The 12,692-nt window shown below is 38.3% G+C and overlaps 1 protein-coding gene across 1 annotated transcript in view; it reads right to left on the bottom strand.

Annotated features, from left to right (window-relative positions):
* Window positions 1-892: 892 nt before the first annotated feature.
* Window positions 893-12,692, bottom strand: part of EDEM3 (ER degradation enhancing alpha-mannosidase like protein 3) — a 44,365-nt gene continuing 32,565 nt past the window's right edge. Inside the window, exons 17-20 of the mRNA XM_019530986.1 lie at window positions 10,656-10,850; window positions 9,336-9,501; window positions 7,741-7,926; window positions 893-4,849 (exon numbers count right to left, since the gene is read on the bottom strand). Coding sequence (XP_019386531.1) covers window positions 4,443-4,849; window positions 7,741-7,926; window positions 9,336-9,501; window positions 10,656-10,850 — 954 coding nt within the window. The 3' untranslated portion in view covers window positions 893-4,442. The remainder of the gene's footprint in view (window positions 4,850-7,740; window positions 7,927-9,335; window positions 9,502-10,655; window positions 10,851-12,692) is intronic.

The following is a 12,692-nucleotide window of genomic DNA, read 5'->3' on the forward strand; positions in this document are numbered from 1 at the left end:
AGCAGGGCAGGCCCTATGAGGAGAGGCTACAGGACCTGAACCTGTTCAGCCTCCAAAAGAGAAGGCTGAGGGGTGATCTAGTGGCCTGTTATAAATTAGTCAGGGGGGGATCAGCAGGCATTGGGGGAGTCCCTATTCCCCCGTGCACTGCCAGGAGTGACCAGGAATAACAGTCACAAGCTGGCAGAGGGTAGGTTTAGGTTAGTTATCAGGAGGCGCTACTTCACTGTCAGGGCAGCTAGGGTCTGGAACCAACTTCCAAGAGAGGTGGTGCTGGCTCCTACTCTGGGGGTTTTTAAGAGGAGGTTGGATGAACATCTTGCTGGGGTCATTTGACCCCAGTATTATTTCCTGCCAGGGCAGGGGGTCGGACTAGATCTACTCGGGTCCCTTCTGACCCTAGAAACTATGAAGTGACAGGATCAGGGCAGGGGGAGGCAGAGGGAAAGGGGATTTAGGAGCTCAGTCTAGCTGGGAGAGGAGATCCATAGGCTGGATTGAGCCCACTGACTGGCCCCATGCCACAGGCATGCACCAAATCTGATCAGACCCAGGGGCAGCATTGGGGGCCTTACGTTTGACACCCCTGGTTTAAGCATTCAGTGGAGCAGGCACATCCTCCTCATGAGGGTCCCAACTACTAAGATTCAGAGTCACTCTCTGTTTATGAGCATATGAATATTTACATTTCTTCATTCAAAGTAAAAGGCATGAAAGAGAAAACTCATCCAGACTGCACTGCAGTAAGGTGTAGATGTGTCCATAATCTATAAAAACAGGCCTCGAGGCAAAAAAGTTTCTTGCAATAAAGCTGTGAACTATACAGGCAGCTCTTACAAACAACTGAATACCCCTGGCTTCACACATCATTTGATTTCGTAATTTTGAGCCATTTGACCAGAATATTTACATTTTTATTAAATCTTTACAATTGGCAATTATAATCAAGTACACAATTATATTACAAGGATTATGTACATTTTTATAGCCCAGGCTCTTACATCACAGTACGTAATTGCCCTTAGAAATATTGTATACACTGCTATCACCAGACAGTAAAACCCAACAACAGTAGTATTACAGCACCTGTTAGACATCTTTCATAAATTACATCATAAGAAAATATACGGCTGTAAATTGGGCTGGTAAAAAATTTTTTATAAAATCTGAACATACAATATTTCATTCACAGAATGTTTTTTATTCTATGTTCTGACTGGAGCCTTTTGCATAAGATGTCCTATTCTAACATTTACCACCATCTCAGCAAAGATTATTTCACAACTAAAGCCAAGCTTTCTTATGTAACCTTGGCAGGAGGAGCAATGCTGGGCTTATTTTTAAACTTCATTAAGAAACAGTAAATGTAAACAATAGAGACTCTCTCTCTAGCATCAGGGAGATATTAATTGGCTACTAGGAATCACATGAGATGGAATAAGTGCTAGTTCTAGATTATAATCCGGTACTTTTTCAATTCACCGAATACCATAAATTGTAGCAGGGAAATATCCAGGTGACCACACTTTAGAATGAGGCAAGAGCAATATTCTTCAAGGACAATAAAGGTTTTTAAAATCTTGCAAAGGACCACCTCCTTTTTCCTCACTAAAAACATTTTCTGTTCAATCTTACATTCCTTTTTCTTTTAAAATAACATATTATAGAAAACTATTTTCAGAACAATATGAAAAAGTGAACTAAAGTCAATTTCCTTATTAGGAAACGAAGTGGAAAAAAAAAAAACCAACCTGAATAAGACTGTCACCCTAATTTATCCTTCTTTCCCAAAAGGTCAACTTTACCTGATTCAGTTCTGTAAACAGCATGTAAACCTCTCTCATCAAACATGGCTATCTATGGCTGTCATGATCACTTCAGATGGTAAAGTTAAATTACCTTAAAAATATATATATATATAAGGAGGCAACACTTCTCTGAGGTAGACCACCACCGAAGAGATACTTCAAACCCATACTGAGAGATTCTTAGCAATCCCTAAATCCACAGGAAGAAAAACAGTCTGCATTTATGTCATAAGTGTGCAGGTGTTTATGCTTAGTGTGAAGCAGACAGTTAGGAGAGATGACTCTGTGGTGGCTGGGAGAGTTAGAACATCCACTTGAATATTCATAAAGACAAAATTCTCAGCTAAAAAATAAATCATTCTGCAAGAAAAAATAAAATTTGAGCCAGCATGTCAAGCTTAAGATTTGACAAACAAGATGCTAACAATGATAAGAGAACCACTTTACCTACCATCTTTAAAATACCGAAATAATTCTACCCACCAAGACTAGCAAATAAGCACGTAATTGCTGCAGCTTTGACTAAAGTAACCTAATCAAAAGCACTAAAATGAAGAGGCTCAATAGTGGCACTTGGCTCTGACATTTGGAATTATCTAATTTACTTTCAGAGTTAAGGTTTCTGACCTACACCAACCCACAGCCGTGCTCCTCAAAATTGGCATCTATAGCCACATCCATTGAAGTCAATGGATTCTATGAGGAAGCAGGACACAAAAGTTACAAAGGACACTTAAAAGGCTCCCGTGATTAAAATTTCTTGGATAAATAATCCTCCTTTTTGAAAATCAACCCCTCAGTCTAAGTGACAAACTATTAAAACTCAGCTGCTTCATGCTTTCTAAAGTACCGATGTTAAACCCAAACCTCTATACAGTAATTTGTGCAAAGAAATTAAAACTACATTTTAAAAGTTAATTTAAAAAGGACACTTACTCACCATCTCCTTGTTGCTCCACCTCCCCATCAAAATTAAATTCCTACTCTAGGTCACTCAGATTCACTACATTTGTGTATAATGTTTGACAGACTATAATGCTCTCAAAAGGTGCTTGTGCATTTTGAAACTCTTGAAAGCAAGTGACATTGTAAGATTACACGTATATAACATTTGTTTGGGATTTCTCAATTCACATTTTACATGAAAATACATGAGTAAATACAGTATGGCTGTACTACTTAACATTTGCTTATTCTGTGTGTTTAAAACTCACCAGAAGGATGCCTGGTGCACTTCAGACTGGGACATATGTATTCCACTGCAAAAAACTACATATTCAATTTTCATTTTTAGTCTGGTGCAGAATATAGGCAGTGTTAAGAATATGGAGCCAAACTATAATCAACTAAAAACTACATATATCAAAGTTTTTGGCAGTATCTTTGGACAATTTAGACCATTTATAATTTGTTTATATATTTTGCTATATTTAGGTTTGTTTAAACACATCCTCATTTTAAATAGACAAATTACAAAAACATGATTTAACATAACTTAGGAACCACACTTACCTGCAAGTTAAACACACAAGTCCTAAAAGTATTATATCAATCATTCTTCAAAATTCATACTGCCACATTTTAAACTATGGACCCAACAGTGGAGTTGCACTTCGCTATTGATACTGGCATTCTTGCCCAAAGTGCCACATATAAGAAGTGATTATGTCAGGCTGATTGTTGGCAATAAAAACTTGGAGAGAAAGAAATAGTATTTTTTTTTGTAAAAATTCTGCTCTAATTCTATTATATTCAGAGAGCAACAACAATGCTAAGTTCTGCATCTTAGGATAGAGTAAACGTAATAGATTTCAACATGGGAAGTCAAAGAGGAAAAATGTATCTTGCCCAATTTACCTAAATTCAAGTATAAAATCTTAACAATATACTGAGTCTATCTAGTTGTCCTCCAGTTAGCAGTTTTGCTAAAGGAACTCACTAACAGAGCAGACATTACCTTTGGTTTATGCAGCTTCTCCAGTTGAAATAAGAGCAGAAAAGGAAAAATCCAAGTCATCTCAGTCATTTTTCAAAGCAATAGCTGGAAGGAGTGATGAGCAACGTTGCTATATTGTGATGATGTCAGAGGACAAATCAAGCTGCCTCTAGCTACATCTTACACTATAAAAGGAAATGTCTAACAATTTCACCTGTTTCTATCCATGAAGGCCTTTATATTCAGTCCAGCATAGATCGGTGAAACTGTACCCTCATTTTCACTAGAATAGCAGCTGACCGACTGCTTTTAAGTGTTATCACCATACCATAACCAGCCAACCAACCAGTGGTACATTAACCCCACCGCATTCAATGTTTGCCTTTCCAGAGGCCAAGGCAACCTGATCTCTTGAAGCCTGGAATGCAGAAGTCAGATTCATTCCCTGAATAAGCCTCCTGTGTTACAGCACCATGCAATGGAGCCATACAACATGGTTCGATTGCACATTCCCATTTCGAAACAGGAAAAATTAAAACAATAACACCACGTGCTGGGTTTCTATGATATTATCCAGGTGAAACCTGGTTGCTCATCACAATACTGAACAAGTTTTTTTAGTTCTCAGATATTAGGGCCTCACTTTTACCCAATAAGTTCTCCATTTTGTTTACCCAGAAATAAGTTATTATTGTAAGTCATAGTTCATCCTTTTCCATCATTTCAAATGCTTCTATATCTTCATTCCAGTCTGCTAATATGGATTCCATAGGCTGGACCTTATCATCATCCCAATTTACATTGGAGTCTGAATCTGTCTCCATCTCTGTTTGTTCCTGAGGCTGGTTATTTAATTTTGTGCATTCTGTCTCCTGGATACTAGCCTCATGGTCTTCCAGGATATAGGAATCCTGGTTTGAAATAGAAACACTATCGGTGTCTGCATCAACAGACAATGAATCCAAGTGAACAGTATCAGAATTTTCATCTTCAGCAGGCTGCTGACTGACCAAGCTGGGGTCCTGAGACCTCAAAGTCTCATCGGAGCTCTGCTTATGCGAATCATTTTCTAAAAACTTCTGTTCCATGTTTTCCATTTCCAAATCTTAGTTAAAAACAAGAAACACTCTGTGAGTATTTTGAAATAGCATCTGAAAACACATCAGAAAACTAACATTTTATTTTCAACTGCTTCCCTTGATCTTATTCCAGCTTTCAGGAAAGTACAGATTTTACTGGTGTGGAGATTAAGGGCCACACAGCCTATTCCACCTTGCTTGAGTCCTTGGAAAAACCATTAAGCGCATCACAAAAGCCAATCTTTTATCTTTGCCCTAACATTAAGGCATAAAAAAGCACGACAAAGAAGGATCCACAAACCTTTTGTATTCATAGTTTTTTAGATACCTGTATATGTCGCTCTTAGACACCTGGCTGCCCAATAGGTGGAATAGGACCTGAACTTTAGTCTTATAATGTGCAGTATATCAAATGACAGCAGAGTGAAAAGTTTGATTATAAAATTATTAATCATTTCATTGTTATTAAAAAGCACAGCCAGTTCACTGGCACAGCATCAGGTCTGGATCCTCTTGATTACGATAATACTACTACAGGAGGCTGAGTTTTGGGCCACTGCTATCCCAACCCCCTCCGGATCTCAAACTACCTGACAGCTCAGCCTTGGATTATGAGAGTGAAGTATAGAACATCCCAAGATTTTTAGGTTAGAATATGGATAACTGGAGTGGGGTCCTAATTCAATTAATTGGCATGGTTGCCTGAAAAAAATAAGTACTAAAATGTTAAGACCTACTACTTAAAAAAGATGGCTTACATTAGCTGTTAACATTAATAAATGTTACAAGATTTTTCTAAATTAGTCAGTGTTGATAATATGACCTTTTAGGAAAGAAAATCCGGCATCATAATATTATTTTTTAAAATAACTGTTTAAAATGAAATCTGAATTGCAAGCAAAATCTGTTAAGGCCTAAAATAATTATAATTCCTTAAAACATTTTTTAAACAGGTTGTATCTATGTTTGTGCAGTCACAGGCTGTGCACTTTTTTTATCATAAGAATCAGAGGGAAAACGCATCAAATTTTGGGGTCCAAACTTCATAAATATGACAAATGAGGTCAGGCGTTATATCAAAGGTTCACACAAACATTATATGATTAACCATTTTCTAACTTTCTAAAATAAAATTAATAAGAATTTGAAATTAAAGTATATAATTGCTTAAATGAAATGTAAGTAATTGTACTGTAGCATCCTGGATAGCAAGAAAATTCTAAGTATAGCATAAAGGCTTTGTTTAGTCTGTGAACATACATATTTTAATTGGGTTAACCACGAGAATGCACCTTTCTTTAGAAAATAGGTACAGTTGAAAAAGGATTAAAATGGGCAATCATGACTTCATCTGGTTAACTAGAAAAAACAACCAGTCTCCACTGGGTTTAATTATATAAAACATTGAACTTGAATGCCCTCAAACAAAGGAAATGTACTTCAAAATTCTAGTTAGGCCAACTGTATATAAGTTTATTATTAATATAAAAATACTTACTGCTATCAATAATGTAGTTTGGAATCATTTTACCTTTAAAGATTGTTGCTGAAATTCCAATGATAGCACAAAGGAGGAGACAAAGGACACACATTAAACCTCCACAAGTACATATGTCTTGTGTTTTTTTGAAAAAAGACAACTGGTGTCTTCAGAGCACTTTCCCCAGAAAGGATTTAATAAATTCACTCCTTTTGACCTACGTTACAGTTTACCCATTGTTATTAATAAAGGGACTCTTGAAGGACTCCCTAGGAGGAAGCTGAAAATATGGTAACTTTCAATGCGTCAGCTTTGTATATGCAAGAAAAAAAATAAAATAAAAATTTACTGACTTGCTAAAGGAGGCCAAGTTTATTTCTCATCCTGTTCTCCAAATACCCTGTTTAAACAAAGCAGGATTACAGGAGTTTAAGCACTAGTGAGGGGAAGGTTTGCTAAAGGAAAGCCTAGAAATAATCTCTTAGCTGTGCAAACATTTTCATTTATGGTTTAATTCATCATTTATGCTGATGAAATTGCTACAGCCATACAGGAAAGAAAATTATATAAAGCTATATGTGTTGGCAGCCTTACTCTCTTAAAGAGAACAGCTTCTGCCTACTTTTGGCAAGGAAAAAAAATCATGTCTAGCTTGGAGGAAAAAAAAAGAACCTATCAGTAAGAAATGTCTACAGATTAAAGTACTAAACACACTCAAACTATCCCTGCTGTGGGAAAGCCAAAAGTCTTTCAAACATTGTTTAAGAGGCCTAAAAATTAAAGATTGCACTGCCCTGTTACTCAAAATCTAACTCTTAACACCAACAGTATTAAACCATATGTTATATCTTTCATTCCGGGAATACCTTGTGCAAAAAAATTCAAGTAAAAACAGGCAGATATTTCCCAGGGTACATCTCTAACAGGGGAAAACTGGGTTGGTGCCCTTGGGACCTGAGGGGCTCAATACTGCATGGGAATTTCTGTGGTACACAGGACTGGTCCCCTCAAACCTCCAAGCACCCGCCTGGGGCAGCTGCAGAGAGCTGACAGCTCCAGGTTGCCTAGGCTTTCCACCACAAAGCAACTAAAAATCCACAGTAAATAGTGGCACAATTAATCTCACCTTTTTGCAGCCATAAATTTTGGGCATTTATGGCATGACAAGGGGAGTGGACATCTGGTTTGCTTGGCCTTTGTGCCATCATATAGGCAATGAAAGGTGACATCTGTTTCCACCCCCAGCTTGAAAGAAATTAGTGCTAACATTCAAGAGTAAAAATGGATTTAAGAGAAGTCGTACAATAGTTTTACATCAGTCCCAGCTCATCTATTTCTTCAGGTAGCAGTAAGAACTACTGTTATGGTATACTTCACATCACAAAAACCAATAAAGATTACTGCTGATCTGTATATAGCACATAACTTTGTCCATACCTCTGTCTTTTGCTTTATCGGAGAGAAGCACCTCTACAGCCTCATATTCCTGGATTGCATCCAGTATAATATTTCCTTCTTTGTTGAATAGAAAGAGCATAGGAATTGTGATATCATCTGTATTCTTTCCATCACCAGCCATTTGGAACAGGGGTGCAGTGTCACTACTGCTTCCCTCATTGTCATCTAGCCAACAAAAAGTCAGAGTAAGCAAACTTTTCTGTCACACAGCTAATATTTCATTGTTTTGAAGATGATGGTAATGTCTTAAAAATTATCCTGCAATAGTAGCTTTCTATATTAAATAGATGGTTTTGAATTTCCAGAAGGAGGGCTGTAAATTAATTTCAATAATTCCAACCTCGTTTCCTGCTGACCAATCAGCTAAGAGATTTCTGGGTGAAAAGAAACAAATTGAGATTTAAGGAGATGTAGAAGTATACTACTTAGCTGATTTCATTTGGACAAGACAATCATAAGAAGTTGCAGGTGTAGGAATCTTTCTGGCATCTTCCACATTAAGTTTATCTTTTATTTTCAGTTTGCCTAAATGGTTGATAGATGCTTATTGTTCTGTGAGAATGAGGCTGAACTGGATAGATGTTCCAGCAGTTTCTTCCTGCACTAGCACTAAATTCGGAGGTCGGGGTTCTAACTAATAAGTTCTCAGGATAGACCTTATTAGGTATTTCCTATACAGGAATACTTCTAGGTTACTCAATTTTAAGAAAATTGAATGTATACAGGTTTAGGGCACATATTATAAGCATCTAACATTTACAATTACAAACAGCAGAACCTGGCATAACGGGGAGAAGAAAATTGTATAAGTACATTCCTAATTTGTAAGACTTAGCTGGATGATGGAAAGAGTAATGCTGAGCTCTCTTCCTAAGAACTTCCCTGGAAATGCAATATTGGTGAAAAAGATGCAAAAGGCTAAAGTATATATAAAAAACAAACCACACATAAGGAACACACATCACCATACAGTGATGTTGCTATGGCACCATGCTTTAGTACTTCCTCTTGGATGTACTAAAACATGGCACAGTACAGGTGGTTACTGAGCTGCGCATTCAGCACATGGTTAAATTTTGCCACTACATCAGTGGTGCGCTATACCTGGGGAACATGTAACTAGTGATCATGTGTAGACGCACAGCTACATGTAGATGTCTAGTGGTGATCACTACGTCGCCGTAGTGCACTATACAGTGACGTAGCACATCCCTACATCACTGCAGGGCAAAGCGTAGACACACCCATGCACAACTACTTCTCAAACATTTATCTGCATCTCGAAATGAAAATCAGAATAGCAATTTAGAAAGTTAGAATAGTTAACTTCTACTAGTGACTGAGATTTGTTCTTGCTGATTAGATATGCCTTGCTCCATTCTTGTGTGAAAAGGGATATTAGAACAATATTGTTTGTGTACATATTTGAACATGTTTTGATAACAAGATGTCTTCTAGTACAGACTGCTAACAAGAATGTAACAGATGCCTGCCAGCCTTGAAAATGTTTATGTAGTATCAGAACAACCACCTTGAACATTACACATTCATACAACAGACTTAGTTTTATTTACCAATAACAATGCCGCCTATTGCACCAGCTTTTTGGATGTTTCGTGCCTTTTCAGCAAACATGCACTGGCCTCTCTGCATCAAAGCAATTTTCTCCTTCACTGCTTCAGGATTAGTGATCTCCGAACATCCATTATATGGTTTAATGGTTGCAACAAATCCTCTTGTCTGTTTGAGAGATGCAATGATTTAAAATACTAGATTCAAGTCTATCAGAATGCCTTAGGTTTTTTACATTGTTCCATCCCAAAATTAAAGAGGAGTGTTTCCTAGCATTCTAAAAGGGCCCTCACTACGAAGAAAAGCTCCTTCACTTTAGCTAGGAGCAAAAAGGAGCAAAAGATAAAAAAACCAGGAGGACTAAAACTAGATTGGACAATTTTTTGCAAGACTGACTGATTTAAACTTGTTTCTTGAAACATTTTAAATCAATTTTGTTTTCATACTTTGCAAACTAGGGAAGAGTTACAAATACTGGCCCCACATCTTAATAGCCTTTAATTAAACAAAACACAGAATATTCTTAATTAAGACCAGTCCAACAGTGATGACAGAACATAGCTATTGCTCTTGGAAACCTTTTCTATGCATACAACACACCTTTGAACTTGCATCCTATCCCACAAAGTCAGTGGGCATTTTGCCATTCATTTCAGTAGGAAGTTACCCGTGCAATAATTTCTTCCTGTTTTTTCTCCCTAGCCAGCAACATAGATGCAAATAGTTCCTTTCACCTTCCCTGGTAAGCTAAAGAGAGTTCTTTAAACATTTAAAATATTTTGGATGCTCACTGTAGTCCAAATACTAAGACTTTACATATGAATGTCTTCATAACAGTGACTTTGGGCACATGTATCTGGAACTTGAGTCCTACATTGTCTGGTGCTTAAGGAGTGCAGAAGAACATGTACAGACAGGATTAAAACTATTCACCTAAAATCCCACCTTCTAACTCTAACAATAAATTTCTAATATTGGGGAAAACATCTGAAATGACAGGACAATGGACCAAGCCACCTAGGGAAGCTGCAGTCTCCTTCATCAGAGGTCTTTTTAAAGGAGAGGCTAGATAAGCATCTGTTTCAGGTAAGTTAAGAATAGTGAACCCTGCGTCTTGGGTAAGGGTTTGGATTGGATGTCCCTCAAACTCCTTGAGCCCTGTGATTCTAATCATAAGTCTTTATTGTAATTGAATCTAGCCACATACTTTCAATTAAAAACACTACAAAATTAAAACTGATGCAATTGTCTGAGAAAGCAAACAATTACAGAAAAAAACTGAAGAGAACATCACGTGCTAAGGGTCTGCATGCTGTACATACCCCTGCTTTGTGTTTGGACAGGTCTGTTCCAAACTGTGCTGGCCCAGCAGTCAAGACCACCCTACCAAAGAATGGGTGAGAAACAATTTGAACAGCACGAGGGGGCAGCTGCTGCTCTTTTTGTTGCTGACTGGATAGTTCAATCATTTCCTGCATGAATCGCAGACCATCTTCAGCATCAAGTGAACTTGCTGCCTAGGTAGTAAAGAAATGAGGGTAAGCAACTTGGAACATCAAGAGTTTTCCTGCTGCTGTTGAACTCCCCCAAGGGAGGCTGGTGTAGCAACCCTGGGAAAAGTGGGCTGGGACCTTGCTCTGCCAGCCTGTGAAGCTGAAGAGCTGCTGGCAGTGGTTCTCATACCCCACCCCACCTCCAGCTGTACAGCTAATGAGAAGTGAGCTCTGAACTCAATCAGCTGCCTCCTCCTGAGTGAAGGAACTGCTCCAGGTCTTGCACAGAGGTGACCCATGCAAAGAGCAGGGGTGGAAGGGGGTGAGGAATAGCAGTGCATAAATTCTTCCAGGGCACTTTATAAAGGTGCTTTTGTGTAGGCTTTTTTCCTCTTTCTCCATCTTGTCCTTGACTACAGTTTTTTGAACAAAATTTCCCCTCCACTCTAATTTTTACAGCATGCAAATAAAGCATATCAATACTGAGTGTCTGATTACACTAGGGCTCTCACAGGGACAGGATGCTAACTGGCTCCTTAAAGAAGTAGCCTTCAAGACTGGTTTGGGAAAGGGAGGATGGGACATGAATCCCACAATCTGCTGCCTCAGTATGAGTGAGCCATACCCAGTCCTCTTGGAAAAGGGGAGTGGGGCAGCCCACATTAGGATGCTGGCGGACCTAGCCAAACACTATCATCCTATTTGTAACATGCCACACATTCAAACTAAACCACAATACAAATGAGCAACAAAGATATTCTACACTGTTACAAGTAACATCTTTGTGTCTGGACCACTGTTTCTGGCAGTTCATTATGAGGTAATAAATCGTTTGAATACATGGCATGTTACAACTTATTGCTCCATTCATACTTTCAATGTAATGCTTTCCACGAATCTTAATGTTTAGCATTTCCAAGTATATTCAAGACTATCAATCTTAATGTATCACAGTAGCCTACGGACCCATTCAGATGTATTATTTTTTAGGTGCAGCTTTTAAAAAAAAGGGGGGGAGAGAGAGATGCTAGATTAAAATTTTGCCACAAATGAATGTAAACTTAGTGTCTACTTAATACCAGTATCATCTACATCACTACAGAAGCTTCATGTTAGTCCAAATTTGAACTGAAACCTAATAAAAGCTGTGAAGGACCAGACTTAATACATACCTCAAGCTAATATTTGTCTCAGCTTCCTGTTCATTAAGTCTTTTTGAATGAAAGTCATTTATGTTTGAAAGAGATATAGATATTCTCTTCTATTAAAAATCAGACAACTAGTTGCTCATGTAAAAAACACACTAGCTTTACAAACAATTTAGTATATGCCTTATTGCAGGGGAAGGCAGCTCCTGGCATGTGTGCCAGAGAGTGGCACACAAAGGCATTTTGTTTGGCACTTGCACCTCAGGGAAGAGGCCAGGGCTGCACTGCTACAACATGGATAGGGCCCCTTGCGCTCCCCCACTGTCTGTCCCTAGTACGCCAATTTTTTTACAAAGAGAGGTTGCAGGTGTTTTTGGCACTCTGTCCAAAAACATCGCTGACCCCTACTTTATAGTCTTGTAACTAAATGCATACCCTGTTTGAAGAATACATTTAAACTTCAAGCAAGCCTGAATAAATATTTGTAATAAAACAAATTCAAATTCCTCAGTTCTTCTCCTTTTCCTTGCTTCCTTAGTTTCATAGTTTCATAGTAGCTAGAGTCGGAAGGGACCTAGGAAGATCATCTAGTCCGACCCCCTGCCTTGGCAGGAAAGAGTACTGGGTCAGATGACCCCGGCAAGGTGCTCATCTAACTTCCTTTTAAAAATCCCCAGGCTAGGAGCCTGCACCACTTCCCCTGGAAGCCAGTTCCGGG

Source organism: Crocodylus porosus, unplaced genomic scaffold (genome assembly GCF_001723895.1).
Source record: "Crocodylus porosus isolate Cpor-Errol unplaced genomic scaffold, CroPor_comp1, whole genome shotgun sequence".
NCBI classification, from domain to species: domain Eukaryota; kingdom Metazoa; phylum Chordata; order Crocodylia; family Crocodylidae; genus Crocodylus; species Crocodylus porosus.